Consider the following 26,730-nt stretch of genomic DNA (forward strand, 5'->3'; position numbering starts at 1 on the left):
AAAAGCTTCACAAAGACTTTCATATCGAGATAATGGGAGATCCAATATTACGAGAAAGCTTTTATCTCTTTACCGTTACATAAGTCACTTGCAGAACAGAAGAAAATTAATTGAGCATTGAACAAATACAGTATATACGTAAGAGAGAGTTAGAAATAAAGGGTAGGTGAACAATTCAGTCAGGCTACAAGAGAAATAAAAATACAAGGTAATAATTATTCTGTCATAAAAGTAAAAGCTACATTGGTGCAGCTCCATAAGAGGAGGAGGAGGCAGTTATGAAGCAGAAGCTGCACCAATCAGGCATGCAGCCTCAGAATCAATCCTGATTGAGTTAATGTGTCTAGACTTTACAGACATGTTTTTATTAAAAAAAAAAAAAAAAAAAAAAATCAATTTCGAAAAAACCCAGAAGAGAAAAAAATACGTAGTTGTGAATCTGATCACATAGTCATGTTTGCTATGTGTACTAATCATGAAATGGCTCATCAATAAATCATCCAGATTTGATAGAAAACTGGAATATTTCCACATGTAGATGCACATTGCAACTTGCAATTAAATTTGACAGACAGGCCATATTAAGGAAAACGGGAGGGGGCGGGGGACAAGCATGTCTAATGTCTAATCCAGGACTCTAAATTGGTCTCCTAGTTAGGAGAAAGTTCTTCTGCAACAGATATCTATAACACTGTTAAATGAACAGGTTTTACATATGTGTTTCATTAGGTGATGGTTCAAGTAAGAAAAGCATGAAAGTCGAGCCGCACATCATTGTTGCAACAACATGTGAATGCAAATGTCCTGTTGCTGGACATGTGACATTTACTGTTTTCACATGTGGCGGTGCTGACAGGCATGTGCATTTTGTGTGAACCAAAATGTAAAATTAATAGCATAGTTTACATGCATGAGCATCTAAATTCAAACTTCATATCTGCACAAAATTTTGAGGCTACATCTTAAATAAAACTTCTAATTCTCTACCAGATAAGAAAAATCAAATATGGCAAAGCATGTTGGCGTGATATCACAAAATCACACCAGCAAGGAAATGTAATTTAGAGCACTTGTTTCCAAATCTAAAAATTATTTTTGTCAAAAATCTAGCAAGGGCAAACAAATCCATCAAAAACCTGTAATGTAAGAAAAAGGAACAAAAAGGCTGCTGGGAGTAACACTTCCACACACTGAGCCTTGAGGCTACTGCTCCCGCCCACCTGATGAACAGATTAGTTAATACTCGGAAAGACAGACCATCATGTCTCTGACAGGAGCGATCCAGCTCGCCCAAAATCTAACCACCTGAGAAATTCCACCTGGAAACTGTGAATTAAGAAAATCACACTCGCTGCGCTGACTGTAAGTGAAGCGGGACTAAATAAAGGCACGGACCGCCCTCCGGGTCAGCAGGACAGGTAGGGATATCTGTGAGCGGTTTCTTGCATACATGAGCGGCCTATTTTCAGAAGATATTACATGTGAACAGATAACGCTGCTGAGAAGGCTTGAGCCACAGAAGCTGAACTACAGAGAGAACTTCACACAAAGTATGAGAAGAGCACTCGCTCTGCGCCAGCAGCATGCAGAGTCCCAGTGAGGCGCTTTAAACTCTTCTCCCCAAAGTCATTATATTTCATAAATCACTCACTTAGCCATTCTTGAATCAGCGCAGGAAGATAATACAGGAGTCTATATCTCTGCTGGCCTTGTTCAAAAAGACTATATAGTATATATCTCCTGTGGGGCTGGAGTCACAAGTTCTTGAAGAGCTTGATTTGTGGACAAGAAAAAGGATTTTTAGCCCTCAAAGCACAATATAACTAATGAAAAAGCTGAAAAGCTATCATCTCTTAATAGTAGTGTGAGAAATATGGGTTTATTATTGCGATCACAGTGTCCAAGGTCTACCTTAACAACCATAGCGAAGGTGGTTGGTAAATACCATGCTGCACGCTGCTGCTGAAGGTCAGTCTACAACTTACATGTAGTATGCAGCGCAAACAGTCCGTGTGCCCAGCAGCGGCCTTGTTGTTTGCAAAGCAGCAGCGATTGTGGAATTTATCGATTTCTGCACAACATGCAGGAGCTGCAGAAGAATAGTCTTTGGTCCACAACACACACGATCTGAATGGTGAATGGCGTTATTGACCAAGCTTTTTCATCAGGTGAAGAATGTTTAATGGCTCACATGAGGGAACGCCACTCGTAAATAGAACTTAAATGGGGTGTTTATATTTGTAAAATAAAAGACAATTGTTGAACATGTAAAGCGGTTTTGCCTAATCAAATAATCTGATTTAGAGAAGTATGAGCTCTCTTCATGTGTTTAAAGACAAATAGCTTACGTACGAGGTCAGCTCTTTTTCATAATGCTGACCAGACGTTTTTAAGCGAACTCTGATCGCAAACAAACCTCATCTCACTTCAGGCACACCTGAAAAAAAAACCCTGCTTGTTCTTGCCAGATGTTTGGACAATTTCCAAACACATAAAAAAGTCGTTGGTCTGCAAGAAAGATGCCACGAATGTAGTCACGTGTATTCATGCAATTTAAACTGTGAGAGAGCACATGGCTCAACAGAAGTCGGTGCTAATGTCATCTTTCAGTCCTTGGCACATGTGTGACTGAATATGACAAAAAAAAAATGAAGAAAAGGGTAATGCACACTGTAAGTACTGGCTTACCATTAAAGATAAAATAAATGAGACATGGACATTTATAGCAGCTTAAACCTTCACGTTTTACTGCATGCATCTGTCTGCAAACCCGTATCATTTCTCCGGGAATGAAATTTAAAAATAGCTCGACATGCCAAGTATGACGCAGGCAATTAAAAAGACTGAGCGACCAAATCTACAAACACAGTATAGACGGCATGTATAACTCACATTGCACAGAAGCACAAGTGGTATTTCTTTAGTTTAGGAATCAGGAAAACAGACTATCACATCGAAAAACATTAATAAATGCTGGCAATAGTTGAAATTAAGCAATAATAAATAAAAACCTGATCAGCATTCACTTCTCATGTATTGTGTGAATAAAGTCATGCTTTCGACATGTTGTTTTCTTGTATTTATGGTAATGAAATTGATGATTAATGAATTGCAATTGTGTTATGGACCAGTATGACTTGATTATTCCATTTTCCAAAATTGATTATTTTTTGCATTACTTCATTTTGTAAGAATTACATCCCACGGGAACGTCACATGTGCGTGCCCAATTTCTCAAATGCGTGCAGCGGCCACCGCGAGTGAGTGGTAAAGTGGACGATGAACCTGCAAGTGGCAACCAACCAATCCACCCAGCTCCATCTGGACCAGATGAACTGAAGCACTGCAGCCGTACCAGCAACTTGAGGGCTCACATCTCCCGCTTCCATCCGGAGGAGGCTGCATGGGTTAAAGACGACCACTGAAAGCCTGTCATCTGATTTCTGTTCTCAGTTCCCATCATCCTTAAAGGCGAGGAACAGTGAATATAACATCTACACAGAGTGAGGCAGATGTGTCTGGCGCTGAACACCTAGTGAAGGGCCTCAAGCCCATGACTGGCCACAACCAAAATGTCTGAGGACAGCATGCCTACTCTCGCCGTCATCACTCCGCTACAAACCCAGCTCCTGGCCGACTTCACCACCGCACCAGAGGATGACCTGATGACCCCCGAAATCAAGCATGCCCTCCGGGGAAGATTTGAGGAGGAGATATACATCCACAAAATAGAGGCACACACTCTATACAGCATCTGCCCTCGATCCCCTTCCTGAAAGCTCCTTCACTTCTTTCAGAGGATGAAAAAGTGGAGACATACAGCGGAGTGACTACAGAGACAGCAGTCCTCAAGGTAGTCTCTCCTTTGATATCAATACTTCTTCTACTTTAGCTAATGATTATTAAGCTGATTGATAGAATGCTTTGTATTACAAAAATATGGCAAAGAAAAAAATCAAAAAATGAATACCTTAGTTTCACTGGGAAGGTTTTGAGCGTAAAATGTAGACCTGGAATGCAAAATTTAAATGTAAGCAGTTGAGAAGGTTCGAGACAAAGCCCCAAAGCTGTAGGATGCCCCCCCAAAGCTGTAGGATGCCCCCCCCCCCCACGCCCTCCACCATAAAACCATCGTCCCTGACTGCACTGTTCGGCCAAACCTTTGGTGCTGTTGTCACCAAAGTGGAGCTCAATTCGGCACAAACCAGGGCTGAGGAAGAGGTAAGTATCTGGAATCCCCTTCACTTCCACTCACCGATGACCGATGGTGGAGCATCAACAGTCATGTGTATGTTCTCCTGGCCAAGCTGGCCAAAGATTCTTATGTATCCCAGGTGCGAGCGCTGCTGCAGGCAGAGTGTTCTCTAATGCAGTGGGCGTTGTGTCAGCACAACGGAGAACACTCACTCCTCAACATGTGGACCAGCTGGTCTTCCTCCAGAAGAATCTTGACGTTCCAGAACAATGAATGTTCAGTGCAGCTTGATCACTTACAAGTTACGGTGCGTTGTGTTCTGTCGCTGTGTTCCACAGAATATAAGCTCCAGTGAGTTTTACCTCTAAAGGAAACAGGCCTTCCTGTTGTCATGATAGTGCAATGAATCTGCTCATTCTACACCACTCATTGTTCTTTAGTATAACTTTAATCTTGTTCTTTAGTATGACCAGTCAAAGCGTAATGTGATGCGTTCATTTCTGTGTTCAACAGTATCTTAGCTAGTGAAGCTACAAGTTTTGACATTTCAGTTTCAATGAAGGTGTGTACAAAAACCTGTTTTTTTGTTCTACAGAAGAAAAAAACCCCAAAATGTGGACATTTATTTGCAAGTGTTTTAAGTTTTTTTTCATTCATTTTCTGCCGCTGGTCCCTTTCGGGGTCGCGGGTGGCTGGAGCCGATCCCAGCTGCTGTGGGCGAAGGCGGGGTCACCCTGGACAGGTCGCCAGTCTGTCGCAGGGCTGACATGTAGAGACAGACAACCACGCATTCATACCTAGGGGCAATTTTAGGGTGACCAATTAACCTACCATGCATGTTTTTGGACCGTGGGAGGAAGCCGGAGTACCCGGAGGGAACCCACGCACACACGGGGAGAACATGCAAACTCCACCCCGAGCCCCGGCCGGTATTTGAACCCAGGACCTTCTTGTTGTGAGGCAAGAGCGCTAACCACTGCGCCACCGTGCGGCCCATGTTTTAAGTTAAAACAAATAATTCTGAAGTTACTACACTACAAATTGCTTTGAGTTATTACTCAATAAAAGAGAAGTTAAGTGAAATAACCCATGTCACCAGATTTAAACGTTTTTAAAGAGTTACAGTTGGATTTTCAAGTAGGCTGATTTCTGACTCATGCAAACTTAAATAATGTTACAGGTGACTTCATGAATATCAGATTACTTTATTGCACATAAATAAACTTCACTTATAGAGTGCATTTTCATTGTTTCAAAGATGCTTGACAGAACTGCAATAAACGTTGCTTTCAGTCTTATTTCACATTTAAAATCAGTGGTAACCCAAAACAAAGTTAACTTTAAATGTTTTCACACTCTGTCCAACAGCAATCAGACGATTTGACACAGAAAACAACACATGTTCAAAACATGTACCATCCCAGCGAGAAGCTTGGACAAGTGAAAGCTCCACAGAGCTTCCATGAATAAGCCTAGGTAATCCATGTGGATGTGCACCGAGTCGCAGCACAGCTACCTTAATGAAAAGGACGGGACAGAAAGAAGCAGCAGTGTCCAGAAAAGTCTTGGCAGAAAACCCCATCCATCACTCCTCACATACATACAACGCATCACACAGGAAATGAGGTACTGTTGGATATCTGAGTGATTTCTGCAGAAATACAGGCAGGTTGACACCAAGTTAACGCCAACACGATGTACAAACAAAATCCTAACTGCATGGATCATGAGCAACAAAGTTTTTAATAGCAGCATGAGCAAAATGTACTTTTTAATGGCAGTTTTCTCCCTTTTCGGGTGCCAAGTGTGAAGAGTCCCTCACTGGGGGTTTGTCACTTATTAAAGTTTATAAAATGGAGCAGCACTGTACGCTGTGCCACTGTGGCTGAATCCTTCTCACAAAGTGTGAACCAACCATCCCGGGGCCTGGAGACGATCCCAAACTGACTGTGGAAGAAGGCAGAGTCCAGTCAGGTCAGGCCAGCCGACAGTCTCACACAAACACACACTCTCACATTCACACCTGTACAATTTAAAGTATACTCAATATAAAATTAACACCTCATGCTGGAAATGGTTGTCCATCTCTGTTACCGAAAAGCTGCATGTGCAGAATACATCATTTTGATATGATGATCGATTACATGGAATCATTGCTGTAATATGGCTGAAATGTGCCTCTACTGATCCAGGTGATGTTAAAGCACCAGAAGCAGTTCACTAGAATCTGCATTTATTGTTGATCGACTCTCACACGTGCAAAAACTGTACTGACTGCAACTTTCAGGTGCATGTTGAAGTACTTCGTGCTTCATAAAAGCTGCAAGACAGCGAGGGGGCCGCTGATGTCTGTTCAGTCAGTAAGTGCCCTTTCCCTTGTCCATCACTGCAGCTAAGGAGGTGCTACATTCTTCTCCTGCACGACAAAACACGGCGTACCAGTGCCACTCGGACTCCTGGGATACATGCACGCCGCTCAGATACACACACAGGAGAGGATATATACTTGTGACCTATGAAAAACCTTCTCTCTCCTTCTCTCTCTGTCCTGCGCACACACACACACACACACACACACACACACACACACACACACACACACACACACAGACACACACACACACACACACAGTCTGACTTCCACATTCACAATTACCTCAGTGTCCTGCCCTGTCCTCGGCAGCCTATTTATTCTCCTTCCTCTGTGTTTAACACAGCGTGCGTGTACATTTTCATGCGAGCCGTATGTATGTGTAGCGTATTGCTGTATGCTTTCTTTGTGGGAGCACTTTTGCTGCAGACGTCGGTTGCCCGGGGAACGGCCCTACCATTGAACTATCCTTACCCCCCACCCTTTCTTTCACACAAGCACACACCCTTTTAAAGCACTGTGTGGGTCTGTGTGTGTACATAATGTAGTGGAATGTGCCCTGTCTTGGCGGGAGAGCTGGTTGCAGTGATGGATGTGTTTGCAGTGAGAGTCCAAATTAAAATAGGGTGGAAACACAGCGGGCGACTTGGAGACCTGTAATATATATCGACACCAACTCAGCTGTCAAATATCACTGTTATCGCTTCAACGCCCGTCTATTTTTTGTTCACGTTTGTGGACTTTTGTAACATCTGTCTCCGCTTCACTAGCATTTTACAACAATAATACAATCTTGCCATTTTAGTCATAACAGCAACACTGACAAGGTCTCCCATTGCCTCTTTTCTTGCACGTTCACTCTACGTTAGCAAGTACAGATGCATTCCCATCAACACATGGAGATGCAGAAAAAAACACAAACACATGCACGCCCAGGCAAAATGCATATAGTCTCACGCACGCACGCACACGCACACACACACACACACACACACACACACACACAGAAAATGCATACAGAGATACACGGTCAGGCTATAAATGTCACTGGGAGGAAATGAAGGCAGCTGTGCTTTTATGGTTTCATCTGGTGTGTTATATTTATCTGACCCTCCCGTGTCCTCTCCCACACACACACATACATACACGCACACACACACACACCCATTATTCCATCAGGTGAAAGGTTAAGTTTTTTTCTTTCAAACAGATTGACTATGCACAGGTTCATATTTACAGATTGAGGTTTTTACACACACCTGCTGGCCTCGTCTTGCGCTGTCAGCTGCTAGGCAACAGCTTGACCTCCTCAAACCATACAATTTATTAATAGTAAATAAACCAAACAATGAAAAGATTATTTACAGCTGAGTCACACAAATTTCATTTCTTTGTTTTTATTTTTTCTCCATAAAATTAAAAATGATACATTGACTTTTCAGTCTGCGACTTTAAGTGCTTCTGAATACTCTTTTATAATGTGCCAAAGAATTGACAAATTTCATTGCGTTCCCTCTTTTTCTCAGAGTTCAGAGTCTGATGACTCCACTTCCAAACTCTGCATTTGACAGAAATAATTATGCACCATCATGGGTTAAAAATCATAAAATGAAGTTACTTATATAATGTATTTTACAACCTTGGAAGTCTCAGCGTGGGTCACCTGATCAGCAACACTCACACATTCTCTCAGACACCAGCGGTGACGGCCAGAGATGCAAAGTGCTCGCACACCGTTGCGAGCAACTTGGGATTGAGTGTCTTGCTCGAAGATATTGTGACACATGGACGTGGCAGGATGGGGGATCGCACCACCGACTTTGGGACTGAAAGGTGAACCGCCAGCCTCTCACTGCGGGGGTCCCTCCGACATCAATAGCAGCGCTGGCTTCAGATATCAGCTGGAACTGGCAGGACTGCAGAATGCACATTCAGCACAATTTGCTCCTGAAAATGTCCTCAGATTTTAAGTGTTTTTCCCGAAAAAATGGACTAAACATCCCTCATATACTGTTTCACTGGGTTTTCTAGTTTTTAAACAGTCTTGAGTACAACCTTTTAGCCAGTACACTCTCTCTGAAAATACCCTCCACCTTGATTAGGCTGTTTAATTGAAGAGGCTGACCTTGGCATTAATAACTCTGATGAGCCACTGCAACAATAAAATTATGTTAATCTGAGCAGGCAGGAATCTGCTTAACACAAACTACATATTTACTTCATTTAAATAGGGTTATAAATGGAAGAAAAAAAATTTCCACAGGCAAAGAATGCCAACGAGGCTTCCAACACATCTCATTTAAACATTGTGAAAGGACCGATCTGAGCTGTATGATTGTTCACATATTCCAGATATCTGAATGTGATAAAGGCAGTTTCCCCTTGATCTCAGTCAAGGCCGCCTGCTTCATGAATTTCACAGAGCGAAGGAAACTGCCGTGAGCGCAGCAGTGGCGGCTGTTTGTTGCTGTGCACATGTAAGAAAGGCTGCTAGCATGACCTCTGACGCTGTAGTGGTGCCAAGAAGGCGTTTGTTTTCTGAGAATTTCTTGATAAAATGCCAAAACCAAAATAAATGTGCTTGAACTTCATGTCGTGCGTATTTACACAAAACAGAATTTTTTTTTTTTTACGCAGTGCAAACTGCTCCCACTATGAAAGCGAAATCCTGGAAGCAGCAGCTGCAAATGTTGACTGAAAACTTTCATTTGCTTATTTCAACTATTCCCCCAAAATGCTGCAAAGCTTTTCACACAACAGATGTGCATCTTTGCAGTCATGCCATCCCCAGGTCAGACACACACACACACAAACACATCTCAGGGATCTCAGAACATCAAAAAAAAGGTGCACAGACACACAGACTCAGCCCTCTCCTCTCAGTAAGCCTCCGAGCCTCTTTCGTCTCCTCACTCCTCTATCAGGTCCTCGGGGTGGGAGAGGAAACCCATGAAATGATTTCTGACATGACAGATCACAGAGCAGAGCTGGTTGAGCCGCCTGATATCAACACTTTTCTGTCTGACTGTGGACAAGTAAGACAGGGGGGATTTGCAATGATTTCCCCTGGCTGTAGCTCTCCAGCCGTATCTGCTAACTGAAGGTAACGGCGAGGCTGGCCCACAGTGCAAGTTCCCCCGTGGAAATGCTGTGACAGGGAAAACAGGAAACTCTTCATCTTCATACTGCCTATCAAACATGTTTAAAGTCCGATTTTAGGCCTGGAAATACATGACAACAAAGGTTGGCGTCTTTCAAGTGATGAAGAGTTTTTGTGGCGGTCTGAGACTGACTGACAGCATCTATAGCTTCAAGTCAGTTTGACTCAGACCACTGAAAATAGCCTGTTTACATTCAGGTACACTTTCCAAAACCCGCATTATGACACAGATGGAAGTTATCAGTCGATAAAAAAACATAATCACAACAAAACAACAAAGAGTCAGCTTCTGTGGCTCTGGATGAAAAGTGCTGTAGGAGCGCTGCAGGCCAGTTCAGAGCGTACTGCTAATTCACTAGAACCAACGATATTGAGAATGTTTCTGCTGGTTTGATGTGATGAACTGGATTAGAATCAAAAGACGACTGTTTTTAATGTGTTCCAAAACAAATTATTGAATCATTTTAGTTGAATCAATTTTTTATCTTAGTTTGTTTAATTAAATAACACATTTATATTTTGCCTTCGAATCCACAAGAACAACAGCGCTAACCACTGTGAAGCCAAGAAGAATTGCTACGTTTACTATGATGTATGATGCATGATGTAAAAATACGATCTATAATCTATAGCCCTTAAATCCAAGTTATTTTTCAGGAGCCAAAGCATAAGCTTATTAGTAATCCACAGAGTTCACTGCCAGCCCTCCGTCTAGACAATACCAGCTATATTACTGGGCTAAAACACTTGTTTTCTTCATTTGGATTTTAACTTTGAATCAAAATCCTAATTTTTGTTTGGTCAGCAGAGAAAGAGAGTTACTGTGAGCCAATCCCAGCTAACACTGGGAAATAAGCAGTGTGTACCCCAAATGGCTGGCATGCATTCCCAAACATGTAAACTTCACATACTAAAGCCTCAGAAACCACTCTAGGTCCTCTCACTGGGGAGCCAGAGCGGTAACCGCTACACCCCCGAGCCGGCTGAAAGATACTATAACCTGTGTGTGGGTGTGCGCACAGCGTGATAGGTCAAGTTAAAATACTTGCAAAAGTGAGTATACAGGTGGCTATAAAGGGTGGTCAGTGTTCAGATGGAAGACATAATATCCACTGAGGTTTATATATTTGTTGGTGAGCAAAGACAATATTCTGAGGAGGCAACGAAATATTCTTCAGTCATACACTAATTCATGACGGACTTCTTATCCAGTGATGAAGCAAACCTTATCTGAAGCACTTAGCTGAAGACCTATTTAAACAGGCAAGGCTGCACTATATTTCCCAGCCTGCAGACACTGTGCATCTCTGAGGGATCGACAAATTGGTTTGGGGCAATCTCGTAGTGAGGAGAAACATTTTAATCCTTTTCATCTCTCCCCTCAATTACAGATCGAAACTGAGATTCACCTTGTTGTTTCACACCTGCCGATAGACTCACACACACCCATCCAGGCGAGATCACACCCGGTAAATGACTCATTTGTAGGAATTAGAAAAGAGCGCTCAGATTCTGAACATTTGATCTGGCAGTTTGTCTGAATGACTAAGAGCAGAGAGGAAGAAAAACACCTGCTGACTCCATTTCAACAGCTTTGCTTGCACACTGGGTCTCACTCTGGATTCTCCAAAGCTCCGTGTCCCGACATGAACTCAACTTCACATCAGTGTCAAAAGTGTTTGATGTTGTGGAAGAGTGCTCATTAACATGCTGAGATTCGAAGAGGTGTGGGCCACAACAATATTCTTGAATCTTGAGTCTTTGGTTTCTTCTTCTCTTGCTGTTTCATTTCAACTCATTATTTGGATGTTTCCAAAGAACTCTGATCAAAGTTCGGATTTAATGGACCGCCTCTCTCAGTTCGTCATACATCGCCTCGGAGAATCAAACAGGGGCTTGAGAGATGTATCAAAATAAATCAAGATATCAAATGTTCCCATCGTTTTCATCTACGGGTCTATTTGAAGCAATGGAGCGCAGACCGGGGAGGTGCTTTCTCGACACTATGCAGACGAGTGCTCTGTCCTCACCTCCTCTCTGGATAATATTGATGAGAAATACATACGTGTTTCATCATCAACACAAACAATAAAACATACTCTGCAAGTGTGTCTTTTAGCTATTCTCCTGGCATTTTGCTGAAATTCCTATCAGCAGAACAGGAAGAGTTGAATGGAAGGGAAAGCCGGTGAGGGTGTGATCAGGAAGACATCTTACCTTCAAGGATGACCTCTTTGCCAGTTTTTTTCAGCGCCTGCACGGCCTCATCGTGTGTCGCCTCCCTCAAGTCATAACCGTTGACAGACAATATAGCATCGCCAACATAAAGTGCCTCGGTCTGGTCAGCGGCCAGCCCCTTGAAGATTTTGGAAATGAGGATCGGCATCTTGTTTTCTTTGCCACCTGCAACACAACAGAAACAGTATCATGTTAATGTTTCTAACAACTTGTCGAGTCAAATACTTCAAAATGTGCTGACAGAGAGTTTAACCACTAATGATTTTCACGAATGAGTTTAAAATTAGGTTTATTCCTACTTATGACATCCACAACAGTTACAACTGTATGTGCTACTACTGCCTTTTTGCAAGCCGATTTAAATTGGGTGTAAATGCAGCACCGGGTGAGAATGCCATTACTTTTACTGTGACTCCACACCGGTGAGTTCAGTGTGTGAGTCACTCAACTAAAAAAGAGAGTGGATGGTTAGTAGCTAGAACTGTAAACACGAAACGCATCCTACGCCTTTTTAAATTCCAGCCAAAGCTCTCGTCTCCAAATTTAAGATTCAAATCAAGTTCAATCTCCTGAACTGCCATTAAAAGAGCGCATCGGGACAAACACAGATCATTTCTCCCTCTCTCTCTCTGTCTCGTTAAATGAAGGTCAGCGAGTAAGCTGATGGATCTACCTCTTGCTGTGGGCTTTCACCCTTCATGAGAAATATCACCGTTAATGTCAGCTGGCAGTTGGACTCTCGCCTTCAAGCAAGAGAGAAATTATCTAAAAAAGAGGATTACATTTAATTAATATTAAATATGTCTTCCAAAGGGTGTTTTTACTGAGTGATCTCTTTGGATTTAACTCATGTTTCTATCTTTGGAGGCTACAGTCATATTTGTACTCCAAATATGATGAGGGGAAAAAAAAAAAAAAAAATCCACCAAGGCTTAACTGGCACTTTGGTGCTATGCATTTCAATCACGCCAAGTTTCAAAGTGTTTTATGAAGCATGACTTTTAGAAGCAGGGATTCATCATCGACTTGACCACCACAGATGACCATTTGCTGCACGGCAGAGTAACAGAAATAAGCCAATGCCCCGCACTTACTGAGGCCTTGAATGAATGAATTGAAAAAAAATTCCTAATGTGTAGGTAAAAAGTAATGTTTAGCGCTGCTGTTGAAGCAAGAGATGAATGCTTTGAGAAAACCTCCAATTTCCACTCAAACACCTGTTGAATGACAAGTTTGCATGCTGAAGCCAAAGGAATACCAGTTTATCACCAATTAAATATACATTTTTAGGGACTTTTATATGAAAAAAACTTCAATATTTTCATGCGTATAAACCCTGCACAATACAGTCAATGAATAATTAAGTCCAGATACACAACTTAAACTTCATCACTTGTAGATAAATCTGTAAATTTAAGGTTGTCTTAAGCAAAAAGCAGCATGCACAAGGCTAGAGAGTGCTAAATGGCAATACAAACTGAAAATTTACTGATCACAACGATAAATTCACAAGACTATGGTTTAGATACGTCTTTGATGAGAAAGCATCAACTTGACTACTCATTCTTGGAGGTGGGGGTGGGGGGAGTTGTTCAGTCCTTCTGTTCAATTGTCTTTGTTTTCTAACACTTCATTCAACTACTACATTCAAAGTAAAATGGCATTAACCGCTTATATAAGATGTTGTGTTATGGAAACCCTTTTTGACACCAAATTCTAGCACATTTATGGAGAGCCAATCATGAAAATACTTCTGAAGCACAAGCCCGTTGGTATGTCTGGTGAAATAACATTTTTCTTAAATAATTAGCTGCTTCAGTACATTTGGTTACGCTTAAAATAAATACGGTACTGTGCTAAAGAAATCCCATAATTTTAAAAAGCGGGACAGCTCGGTCGATGAGTAAGCATCAAGTGATCCTGTGAAAAAAGCAGGCTAAATGGAAAAGACACAGCAACAGGAACAACGTGTACTTGGGGGTTTGCATAAACCGCTGTGAGGTAAATTAAGCACAAACGGTGAAACTTAGCATATCGCATCATATTGCCGAAGTGACAGCTTGAAGAAAAAAAAAAAAAACATTATCAGGGTTAAGATGACAGCAACACATACTAACAAAAAGCTGTCCTTTTCTGACTGAAAACTATTAATGCATGCCTCTGAATGTCAGTTTTGACAGTCTGGCGACAACTGAAGTGCCCACTCACCCAGATCGGGGCTTTCTCAGCTGGTTTGAGGATTACAGCAGAATACCATCTAGTCACAGGTTGCTTCTCTAACCTTGATGCTAACTTTGTCCCCAGCTTGCACCACAATCGCTGTCCTGAGTTACACTGCCCCGTAATCTCTTTTTAATGCGTAAGAACGCCACAGTACTAATGCCAACACATAAACAGAAGACTTATCTGAATCAGCTATATGAGAATTGAAAACCTTTAGCACGAGGATTGTGTCAATGGGACAGGACTGCTGCAACTTAAAGGGACTTAAGGCAAGATTTGTGGAAAAACTACACATGCATTTCCACTTTATTCAATGCTAATGGGCCGTGAAGCAATAAAAACCTAAAATAACAGGCCAATCCGCATATCTGTCTGTTGCCTCATACAGGCTGTGTGCCACATAACTGGCTGCAGTTCGGAGTCCAAAATTCCTGCGCAATCGTGGGGATGTGACGTAAATTGACGCTGTATGCGCGTTGCCAACAGCTCTTGAACAGGAAGAACATGGCTGCCGTGGACACGGACTCAAACACTGCTGGGATCAGGGGCGGGGTGGCCATCGGGAGGTTCGGGAGATTCCCCAAACGGCTAGTGTGTTGTTCCGTGCCGGTGGGGTCTATTTGCCTATTTGAGGTATATCTGAGTCCAGATATGATCGATAACCATTAACCATCACGGTAATTCACACAGGTTTGGTTTAATTCACGCTAGTAGTGTCTCAGGATGGATGGATGGATGGATACAGTCAGGTAAGTGTATGTAGGCAAACTGTTCTGTCATTTCACAAAACAAAGACAGTGATTACCAACAACAAAGAAAATAGACATTTGCCCACGTTTCCTGTTTTCTACTTTTTTTTACCCTCCTGTCGGACTTTTGAACTTCACTCTAACTATAAATACATCTTATTGATGTCACATCTGAACACCTATGGTATGCGAAAGTGAAATCAGTAATCAATGTGCCTATCACTCCTACACAACCCTTCCAATCTGACCAGTCCCTCTTTAGCTTTTCATGTCAAATGCAGTTGGGACTTTTCAGCTGGCGGCGTGTCGTTCAGCTGACAGGTGGGTGGCGGTGTTAGGCGTGGGGTTGGAGCAGGTAAATGAAAGGTAACAGCTTGTACACTGACATGTACCTAATTAGGCAATTTTGTGCAAACGTGTTTGCTGCGATAATGCTGCTTTCAAATAATTCAGCATCATCAGCATTTCGCCTCATCAAACTTGAGCTGCTGAGCTGCAAACAGCACTAATAAGCAAACAACTGGAAATAGATGACACTTTCAAAATATGCATTACAAGTGATTTGCATATGTTCATTTGCATGCATTTATCTGCACATGATGTGAGCATGCATATATAACCAGATATGTATGTTTCTACATATTTTGCCATCATGTCTGCATCATATTTCAGTCGTAATAAGCATTGCTGTGGTGAACTATGAGTCAGGAAACTGATTTCCACATGTATCATTCCACTCAAGTAAGATCACACAATATTGATGAAAGCTAAACTTGCCAATATTTTACAGCCTCAGATCCATTCATTTATCTCTGTAAAGCTTTGTTAATTTTACTGTGGTAAACTGGTTTCGAAATGTGGCTCAGGAAATGCACGTTTGCAGAAGCATGCTCCTTCCGACTTTGACCAGCGGGCCTGTGTAGAGGCCTGGAGTCTCGCTCCCTAGCCACCCCTCTCAAATTTAGACATGCGAGTAAAGGTTGCCACAAAGCTCTTCTGCGAGCTGGGGTGGGCTTCCTAAAATTAACACCAGCGGAGTACTCCACTCCCAGCCACATAGCTTTCATCTTTGGCCAATGACAACTGACTGCAGCGGGCTCTTCCTCTCAGCTGTTCACAACGTGGTGTCAGCTCGTCCTCACCAAGTTCTGCTCTGTTCTTCCATTAACCGAACGCTGTTTTTATTAACACTTTGTTTTCGGCGTCTGCCCATTAAATTGCCTTCTTTGCCCCGGTGCTGTCGTTGCCATTCCTTTGAGATGTCACGAGGTTTCTATCTATCTCTGAACAACCAGCATCATAACATTGCCAAGCCAACAGGATGCCAGCGATGATTTTGTTTTTAATAACATGCTGTCGGATTTTTAAAACCACCCATTTCAACAGAGATGGACATTACATTTATGTCATTAGGACCTGGCTTTGTTTTGTTGTCGGTGGAAGTGGTGGGGGAACTAAAATTAACATGTCACCAGCAGCGACAATGACAAGCCATCCGTGTGACATGACAAGGGTGAGAGTTTACAATTACCCATCAAAACGACCTGCGCGTCAGCCAGAGGAAAAGTGACTACCTGTAAATACAAACCTGGAGGCGGAGGAAGGGGAGGGGGAGGGGGAGGAGGAGGAGGCAGGGGAGGAGGGGCAGGTTTTACCTCACGGAGGCAAGTTCAAACACATCCTGAACATACATATCAGCATGCGGATTCATTATTTATCACCTCCTTTGCTGGCTTGATGTTTGTTATGGAAGTACAAACATCAGCACAGAGGAAAAGTCACGACTTTCCGATTATAATGCTCAAGTCCAGTTTATAGGTAAAATATGCAATATTTTATTTATATGTGAACACAAGTAATACTCAGATTCGGACTGAGTAACAGCCCTAATGTCATTTTAATGACAAGTCTTACGTCATGCTGATTTAGCTTTTGAAAGTAGAACATTTTCCCACTTACTGAAACACATTCAGGCTTGGAAACCAAGTTTGCACCACGAGATGGTGTACTGAGTCGGTCCAAAAAACAGTCCAAGAAAAGCTAGCAGAACTGCAATTGAAACTTTTGGTTGCTATATGTGGTGATGTAGGGAGGTGAAGACCATGGATCCATATACATACATCCACTGGACCCAAACTGGACCTCTGCAGCTACCAAAGGAAAAGCAAATTAAAAAAAGTAAAAACTCAGAAAGGTTAGATTAGGTAAAAACACTGAGGCATGAGTTAAATGTTACATAGAGCATCTTTAAGCCAACAACAAGAGCAACAAAGTATTTAAGTGACCAAAATATCCAAACTGGGATTGCTGAAAAAATAAACTAATTGTAACAAAAGGCATGAAGCAAACCAGTTATGCAGAAAGAGATGAAAAAGCTGTCCATGTGAGTTTAATGAAGCAGTAAACTTGACTTTTTTTTTTTTTACTACCTCCTAGACATCAAATCCACATGTTTCTCCAACAGCACTATCAGTTGTAGCTGTAGTTTGTACTGACACAGCTTCCCAGTGCTCAGCCTCCCCGGTCTTTTTCTTCACACCGAGATTGCTGCTGAGATAGCATCCTGATGCTGCGGGTCGTGGAAACGGGACAAGGAAGTGGGTTTTATCAGCTGCTGCAGGACAGCATGCAGGTATGTAAGCCCGACTTGTAAGATATGAAGGGGTCACAACCTCTTCCCATTTAAGGGTTATGGGGGCAACAAGGGCGTAGCCATCATGTGACACAGCATGTGTCTGACCTGCATGTCTTTGCTTATTGAGAGGCAAACACTATCAGGAAAAAAAAAGTGTGGACACATTATATTGAGATAACGTTTTGCTCAATGTGTGTGGTTGTGTAAGGACTGATATGCAACAGGGATCCTGATCCAGACAGATATCAGTGAATGTATTACAGCAGATAAAAAAAAGTGCAAATAATCACAGTTTTTGTCTATTGGGATGCAGAGATAACAGGGTTAATAATTTATGTATCCAACTATCTGATAATGTGTTGAAAAGAAGTTTGGGTGATTATGTAACAAATCAGGGAACTTTTGGAAACTTTTGTGTGTATATTTTTAAATCAGTATAGGAAACATCCAGTGTGTTTGAGTGTTTTTAATGAAGTTATTTGCGTGTTTGCGGCCACACCTGTTGGCTCTGTAGGACAGTAACTAATGACCGTCTCCTGTGACTCCGGGGAACTGGAATGGTTCCCCGTCGAGAGGAGGCACAGCTTGAGATAATAACAGCTGTCATTTTTCGCTCGGCGTTTTCAAATTTATTGAGTTGTAAATCGGAACGAGACGTTTTGCGCCCGTGAAACAAGCCAAAGTTTCCATTCACCGTGAGTTTTTCCTTTTCTTTAATTTCTCCGTTATAACGGAGGCTTGAAGTTCGCAGAGTTGACTAACTGCTGTTCTCTAACTCCCGAGTCGAAACTTGGTCTGACAGCAACTCCATGTTCGTGAAGCGACATGACATTTTCAGGTTGTTTGTTTAGTGTTTTTTTAAATGTTTCCTTACCTTTGATACTAATTCCGAGTCCGCCAACATCTTGCTTGGTGACTCGCACGGTGCGCTTCACGTTGGTGATGGTTTCCGGGACCGGGGACGCGCTGAGGTTCGGGGGGTCTCCGTTCAGAGCGCCGGCGGGAGCCGGGCTGGGCTTCGCGGGCTCCTCGGCGCCCTCGCCGGGGTTCACCGTCAGCGTGTCCTCGGTGAGCGTCGCCAGCACCCGGATCCAGCGGTCCACGGTCACCCGAAGTTCCAGCAGTCCCGTTTTCTGCGCCTTCATCGCGGCAGCCATGTTCAACGCATTCCTGGAATAACTCTAGACGGGCTGGCAGTCCTGTAAAGGAGGGTGGAGGGCTGGGGCTGGGGTAGGGGGCATGCAGGCACACTCAGCTCCCCCCTTTTTCCTCCCTCCCTCCTCCTCCTGCTCTTCCAAATGGGGTTTATAGTAAGAAGTAAAGTTAATTGAGGGTGATACGATTAGCCACCGTGTTGACACACACGCCGAAAAGTTCAAAGCGCGTCTCGTGGAGTCCGTCCATTAATCAACGGAGTGCGCGCGAGTCACACATAATTAAGTTTTGATTCATTCATTTATTTATTTAATTCGGGGGCATTGAACCGTCCGGCCTCAGTTCGCGGATCTCATTTGCAACGTGCTGAAAAGACTTAAAATCACCGCGCTCGCATGTGCAGATGTTCTGTCATGAAGAAAATAAAATCAATATGCTTCCCCGGGCCAGAAATACAGTTTCCAGCGGGGAGAGCTCATGTCAAGCATGAAATCCACAAAACGCCTTCAGCCTGAACTCTGCTGACAGAAAACATGTTTACAATTGGGTGTGATGTTAACAGAGGGGAAAAAAAGCCTAATCATTTCCCCTCGGAACTCCACACCCCCAAACAAATAGAGGCATTCCTACTGAAGCATGATCTGGAAAGGCAAACAGACACATTCTTCTGTCTTCTGAAAAACCGTCCAAAATCATGCTAACATTAGAAAGAAATTATAAATGCTCAAAACCTATCAATAACTATATGTACCTGCACCATGTGACCTCTGTGAAAAAAAATCGGGTTTGTTTTTGTAAATTACACAAATTATGTGAAAAAGTTTTCTCGATGCTTTTAGAGAATTCCAGTTCCTATTTTATTCCATTGTGATGTGTTTGACAGTGTTAAGTGATCTAGTTTGTGTGTTCGAGAGCTTCATATTTGACCATTTTCCAGGTATTGCAATTTCCAGGTTAATTTTTGACACTAAATCACCTGCAGATGTGTGATTGTGTGTTTGCCCTACGGTGGCCTTATCCACCTGTGTGTCCTGCCTTTGCCTATTATTAGCTGGGATTGGTTCTATTACACCATTACCCTGAAAGTGGGATCAGCGATCGATGACACAGGTTGGAACACTTTAAATGTTTGATACTGTATCCTGTATGGTGACCCTTATAGGACATCTGAAAGCATATGAAATCCTGCTCCAGGAAGACTATCGTCTTATGTAAAATCTTTCTGGTCGATCTTAGCTGATCGTCAAGAATGTGTCATGATCAGATTTTCTTGAGGATGAAACATTTATTAGATGTGCAGAGGGAAGGAAAACATTGCAGGTCATTGAGAAACATGAAGGATAGTATCCCTCCAGGACCACTGTTCCACACCTTTTGTCCAGAGAATCTCTCCAGCGGACACTAAATGATTCGGCAACATTAGCAAATGACAAAGGTGAACGCTGGTCCTGCAGAGTCACTGTCCTGCATGATGATGTTTGAAATGCCATCAGGCTTTCTGATCAGCTTCACAATGACACAGAGACAGGGTTGTAGAAAACATGCAGGACTGTGGCCTTCTAGGACCAGGATGATGTGATCTATGAATGTCATAGTTCACAGCTAGACTGTATAGCTCACAGCTTCATTTACTTGTTTTTATTCAGCCAAGTCGACACCCAAAAAGTCATGACTTCATGACACTTTGAATAAAAGTGTTTGCTGATATCATTAACAGAAGATAAGTTGGAGGTATAACTATCACAGTAACTTGATTCTCTCATGCTGTAATATGTAATTTTGTTCGGTTTTATAAATCATTTTATTTTCTAAAAAGTGTCAATCTGTACTACCAAGCAAACGCATACATTTTCCTAAATAATGTACAGATTATAATTATCGTACAATATTAAAACTACCGAATAATCTACATTTGATATCTGTTTGTCTTGAGCTACACCTTCAGCCGGTGTGATCTCAGGTCATACCCTTTTGCCGCCGTGTTGACGGCTGCTTCATACGATGGAAAAGTAGTGCACGGTCATGGTGACTCAGCAGAGGTCCACTTAATTGTGCAGAGTAGACATTAAGAACATGCATGAGTCGCTGAAACAAGCTGATGAGGCAGTCCACAGTTGCCAGGCTCTGGTGCATCTGTAAGTAATCTGGCAGCCCTTCAGCTGTGTGTGTGTGTGGCAGTCAGTGTTGCATCTGCTTCACAGCAGGTGAAATAGCAAAGAGGTTCCAACACCCAATTTTAGAAAACATTCTTCTGGGTGGGCTGTCGAGGGGCAATTGCTGCTTTTAATGAAAACACGTTTGGGGCTTTGACAGAAAATTACCCTCAACCCCTACAGATGCTTTGAAGCGGTTTGATTTGTTAATTAAAAAAAGTGTCAGCGTCATTAAAGCAGCTTAGCAGAGCAGCAACAGTAATTTTTAACGTCTCAATTTATTTCTAACAGACTCACGTTTGCTACAGAGTAGAACTGTATTTTTCAAGTCATTTTCCCAAAGACTACAAGTTCAGAATCTGTTCAATACAGGTTTGTGAAGGTTAGTTTATGATCCTCTGTCTCCCTCTAGTGACTAAATAGCTTTATTACCCCAGCGAGGGAAACGAGCAGCATATCTAATGACACATTAATGTCAGATGGTGTCGTTTTACCCTTTGTTTGACCAGATGCAACCATTGATTGATGAAGGTTTTATAGAGAAATGTTGTGACAGTAACATTTTTGCTGTGAGACAGGCTCTTTGGACTAATACCAAAATGACCTTATTTGTATTCTTACAGATACAATATTTATATATGCCATGCATCGATTAATCTCCTGAGCGCAGGATTAAAGATAGAGTCATTGTGTCACTGACTGGCACCTCAATCTGTCACTGGATTAATGCAACACAGTTATCATACATTCATATTCCACCATATGTCAAGCTATAGGATTTGCGCCAACCAGACAGAACACTTATAGATAGATAGATGGATAGATAAGAGTCAGAGAACATACATTTTTCCAACTTCTTTTTTAAACCTTCCTTTTAATAATAAACCGTTATTGAATAAACTTCTGAATAAACTTCAGTATGCTATATAAGATGGCCTTATCAAAAATGTCTGTTTTTGCACAAATCACAAAACAATAGACTGTTTTTTTTTCAGAATGTTTGGAGATTTCGCTCCAAAATGGCACAATTCATCAATATTTTTTTTAAGTAACACCGAACAAATGATCCCATCAATTATCTGCTGTGTCTGGGGTCACTATTGTCAGGGCCTGCAAATGTTCATAACAATTCAATCTCAGCATTCTCATCAAAACTGTTTCCAGGCACAGCTGGCAGCTTTTTGTTTTCTAAAGAAAAAAGATGGTGGTGATGAAACAGCTGTTTGCCAGCTGTTCAGAATGGAAACTGTGGAGCATTCAACAGAGCTTTATCTGCTTGATCTGACCGAGTCAAGCATGGCCTCAAGCAACGAAACGTAAGGAAGAAAAAAGCTGAAAACAAAAGTAAAGAATGCACTGGACAAGCAGCACACAAACAAATCTCTCCTGTATTACTGCTTTCCTGTTGGATGTCTACATTTGCTGCTGTTTGCTAACATTTCTTGAGGCTGGATGTGAGCTTATTGAAGTGTTCTGAACTCAGGCAGAATATCTCTTAAAATCAATGAAAACCAATGATTTTTTTTCTGTTTTCCAACAAGTTTTTTTTTACTCATTTTTACCTGTTTTATGCCTCTTTTCTCAGGGGAAGGTTCTCCTGTACTGATTTGCACATGGATTGAACAACACGTATAAATATCTCAGCAACAAAGAAAAGGAGGCTTCAGCAACAATGCTCATCTTAAGACCACCTCCAACTAATGATGTTTTAGCATTATGGCAAAGTGTTTGACCATCTGACCCGCTGTCTATACATCTGTCAGTCTATTACTTTGTGATGTGAGTGGCAGGTGGCCGGCCTGTCTTTCACAGTAGCGCCGCCTAATATGTTTTCAAAGCTCCAGTGAATGGAACAGCAGGATTTGTGTGAATCTTTGACATGCACAAGAATAGAGGTCGTCTCACAGAAGGCGCGTCTGTAGTTCGAGGTGTACAGTGATGAAAAGTGCAGGATCAAAAATGTCAAAAAGTACATATAGTATTGCATTTTACTCTCTTTTTGGCTCTGCGAGGGCTAACTTGGCTGTTTGCATGTTTGAGCATTGGTTTTCTTTCTTCTTTTTTTTCTACATTTGTATTTAACTCATAGTCCTTTTTTAAAATTATTTCTTGCTTTCTGCTAGAATCCCATTCATTTAAGGCTTGACAGACTTAAAGTTCATAATACTGCTGATAATAGTCATAATAGCACTAATATTTATCATCAATCTCATTACTAATATGGCAGTCTTCTACAGTTCTTTCATTTGCCTTTACTTTGTGTAATATGGACAATATTCAAATTGAAAACTGATAAAATGTTGACTCAATCTTTCTTACAATACATCAAAATCAATAACTCTTAATACCTCTAACACAATATTTACAGTCCTGAATCTTTTTAATGTATCCTGAATTAAATCCTGGCATAATTTTGAAGGAACATTGCATATTCAGGTTAACTTAGGGTAAAAAAAAATGCTTAATTTGTAGTAACAGGCTTTCATATACACTGAAGAAATATTTTTTAACTTTCACGTTTTGATAAATTAATGGCAGGTGTTTTCCTTTTGCTCAAAAAATGGAATCAAGAAGAAAAAAAAAGAAATGAGCACATGCAGTTGAAGACACTGCGACCCCCACTTGTCATCTCCTCACCCTCAGTTCAATCAGCCACATATATTCATGTCTCAACTCCCCAAAGACAGTGGACAGTTGGGGTGGCCTGCTGATTAGTTTCAAACCCCCCACCCAGCCTGTTTCCCTCTGCCTCCTCCTCCTCCTCCTCCTCCTCCTGCCATCCACCAACCATGTCCGCTTCCATCCATCCATCCATCCATCCCTCTAGCTGCAGAGGTCTACCATATGGGCCAGTGTCTGAGCGGCTGACTGCCTGCCTCCCCTGCAGCTTCTGTGTGTGTGTGTGTGTGTGTGTGTGTGTGTGTGTGTCTGTGTGTGTGTGTGTGTGTGTGTGTGTGTGTGTGTGTGTGTGTGTGTGTGTGTGTGTGTGTGTGTGTGTGTGTGTGTGTGTGTGTGTGTGTGTGTGTTTATGTGTGCGTGCGTGCGTGCGTGCGATTCAAGCTTGTGCTGACTGTTTACCCTGCCCCACCTGTTCCTCTGTAACAACAGAGCCATCCTCTCATCCACAGGCCATCCATGACAGGCTGATAATAGACAGATAAAGAGTAAACACACATGAAGAAAATCATTTGAGCTTGATATCACCTCAGGAGGGTTGAAAGACCTCGGTCAAAAGTGACTCTGGAGTTTAGATTTGTCACCGCAGCAATATTTCTGCTTGCTGTCGCGCACCTCCAATTATTTTTGCAGGAGCTGAAAATGAGATAAGGAAGAAGAAAGCAATCGCGAGTGCAGGACAGATGGAGGAGACGTGAAGCAAACAGATGAGCAGACAATAATAGAATTAAAAAATATGGAATAATTTATTCTTGAAATATGAATGACAGCCTGCGCGAGGAGCAGACACACCACGGTGCTCCCCAAACACCCGAGGACACAGGATAATAATGAATGAGAACTTGGGGGGTGATAATGAGAGGTCAAAGAGAAGAATAAGTCTCCGGCTTGTACACCTGTGGCCCACCTTCTGCCATCTAAACCGCCAGGCGACAATTTTTTAACCCACCCCCCCTCAACAATATTCAGTTACTCTCATTATAACCTCCTGAATAATGTAAAGGTATATATGCATGAGGATGGAAGCGGAGGAGAGGACACAGGGCCGAGGGTTGGAGGGATCTACATAATAGGGCTATCTCTTCTCCATCTGGTCATGTGTTCATAATCTCCCCCTCCTCCTTCTTAATGCTGATCTATCTGTTTGTTTGACACATGAGAATCAACCCCCCCCCCCATCTCCCTGCAGTTTACCCCACATCAGCGGTGCACACTTTAAGTGTTTCCCAGTGTGATAGGAACGGTCTATACGAGTGCGTGCGAGCTGGTCTTTATCTGTGCATTTCAGTGCCGGTCCGTACGAGCTGACGCGAGCACTCTGCGGCCTCAGGAGAATTAACCAGGCGTCTGCCACCTGACCCCGTTGACTCCGACCATCCTGGGCTCAGCTGACACGCGTGCCTTGTGGCCCTGACATGAGGAGGACAAAACAGCATGAGGAGTGGGAGGAGGGCATAGACAGAAGGACCAGCAGGCAATGAATGATTATGATGACTATGGCCATCTTGCTGGCCTCGGCCACCTCTCCCCCTTGCTCACCCTCCAGCAGAAACCCTGGCCTTGGCCCTGGCTCTGGGTCCCACATGGACTAGTGATCTGGCTCAGGTCGGCGTGGGTGAAGTGTCACCACCAGGCAGGGTCTGGTCTGTCAGCTGTTGCTGGATGACAGGAGGAGAGGAGAGGAGAGGTGTATGCTATGAGCGAAAAAAAAAGGGAGAAGATTGTAGAATTGAGCAGATGAATAAATAATGAAAGGGAGACTGGAGGAAAGAGAGTGAAATCTTGAAAAGACGACAAAAAGTGCAAGCGCGAAGGCACATGGCGACGAAATGTAATATTGGAAGGAGCAGGCTGAAACAATGGATGAAAGGGAACAGGTTTTGCGGAGGTGTCATATCTGCCAGGCCTTATGCAACCTACAGAGCTCACGCAGATGGCATGACTGCTGAGAAAGTAGGGTAAACAGTCCCTGCTAATGACTTGCCCCCCTTGATTTTTTTTCTTTGTTTTGTTTTGTGTGTGTTTTTTTTTTTTTGTTTTTTTTTATTGCAGCGAACTGAAAGAGCAAATAATTTGAGAAAACATTCCCACATGGAGGTTAAGAAACTGTCAGGTCAAACGCTGTACTGTGGAGAGCAAAAGTGAATTGCGGATAAATATGTGGGTTTATATGTTCATTTTGCCTTTCTGCAGTGCTGCTGATCCTGTAAAATCTCTCCAGCTATCTGTCTATCTTTTATACTGTGTGTTATCCTACTTGGAGTTGCGCGACGTAGGAGCTGATCCCAGCTGACTCCGGGTGAAGCCCAGTACATCAGATGAGCAGAGGGTAAACACAGACATTCACATCTATGAACAGTTCTGTTTTTGAATTGAGGGATAAAATTGATGGAGGGACATCTGAACTTTATACGGAAAGACACCCAAATGGACTCCATCTGATGAAACTGCTGCCTAAAGTAGTTCTTCCCAAAACATATGGATATAGTCAAAAAGTGAAAATTCTTGTGGCATGCATAAAAAAAAAACAAACAAAAAAGAAAAAAAAATATCATTGTCAACTCACCGTAATAAAACACATTCAAGCCATTACTTTTTTTTTACTTGTTTTTTATTAAATCTTCAATGCAAGTCAAATACAACATCAAAACCGATATACAAGTAAATGTCAAAAAGTATATCAATACAACATAGGTACATCAACCACAATACAGCATTACAATGTCACTTTGAAATGTATCTTTGAATACGAGACCATCTGTCCATGAATATGTTCATTTTCATTTGAAGTCTTGCTGTGATTTGCTCCATATTATATACCCAAGCAATTATTTTTAAACTATGTGGGAACTGAATGTTGTTATTTGTAAGAGATCCTCAGTCTTTAATTCAGTGACATTGACCTAGCCAGCTCCTTTTTTTCTGTGCACATTAACAACAACAACTTGTCATGGATAAATCTCAAATAAGACACATCTTGAAACAAGGCAGAAAGTTTAATTTAACGTTGACGGTCAACCGTTGACCGATTGATTTGCTGTGTTGTCCAGACACATTTGCGTTGGTGGAAGGTAGAGTAATGGCTCATGAGGTACTGTTGATGCATTAAATTAATTTTCAATGTTGGGTCGGTGATAGTCAAGAATATTTGTTCTCCTCACTTGGTTTCTGCTGC

General features: G+C 42.2%; 1 protein-coding gene across 1 annotated transcript in view; it reads right to left on the reverse strand.

The window, feature by feature from the left end:
* snta1 (syntrophin, alpha 1) overlaps positions 1–18,846 on the reverse strand; it is a 36,447-nt gene extending 17,601 nt beyond the window's left edge. The window contains exons 1-2 of the mRNA XM_030091229.1: positions 18,446–18,846; positions 11,944–12,129 (exon numbers count right to left, since the gene is read on the reverse strand). Coding sequence (XP_029947089.1) covers positions 11,944–12,129; positions 18,446–18,728 — 469 coding nt within the window. The 5' untranslated portion in view covers positions 18,729–18,846. The remainder of the gene's footprint in view (positions 1–11,943; positions 12,130–18,445) is intronic.
* Positions 18,847–26,730: the final 7,884 nt, after the last annotated feature.

Source organism: Salarias fasciatus, chromosome 5 (assembly GCF_902148845.1).
Source record: "Salarias fasciatus chromosome 5, fSalaFa1.1, whole genome shotgun sequence".
NCBI classification, from domain to species: domain Eukaryota; kingdom Metazoa; phylum Chordata; class Actinopteri; order Blenniiformes; family Blenniidae; genus Salarias; species Salarias fasciatus.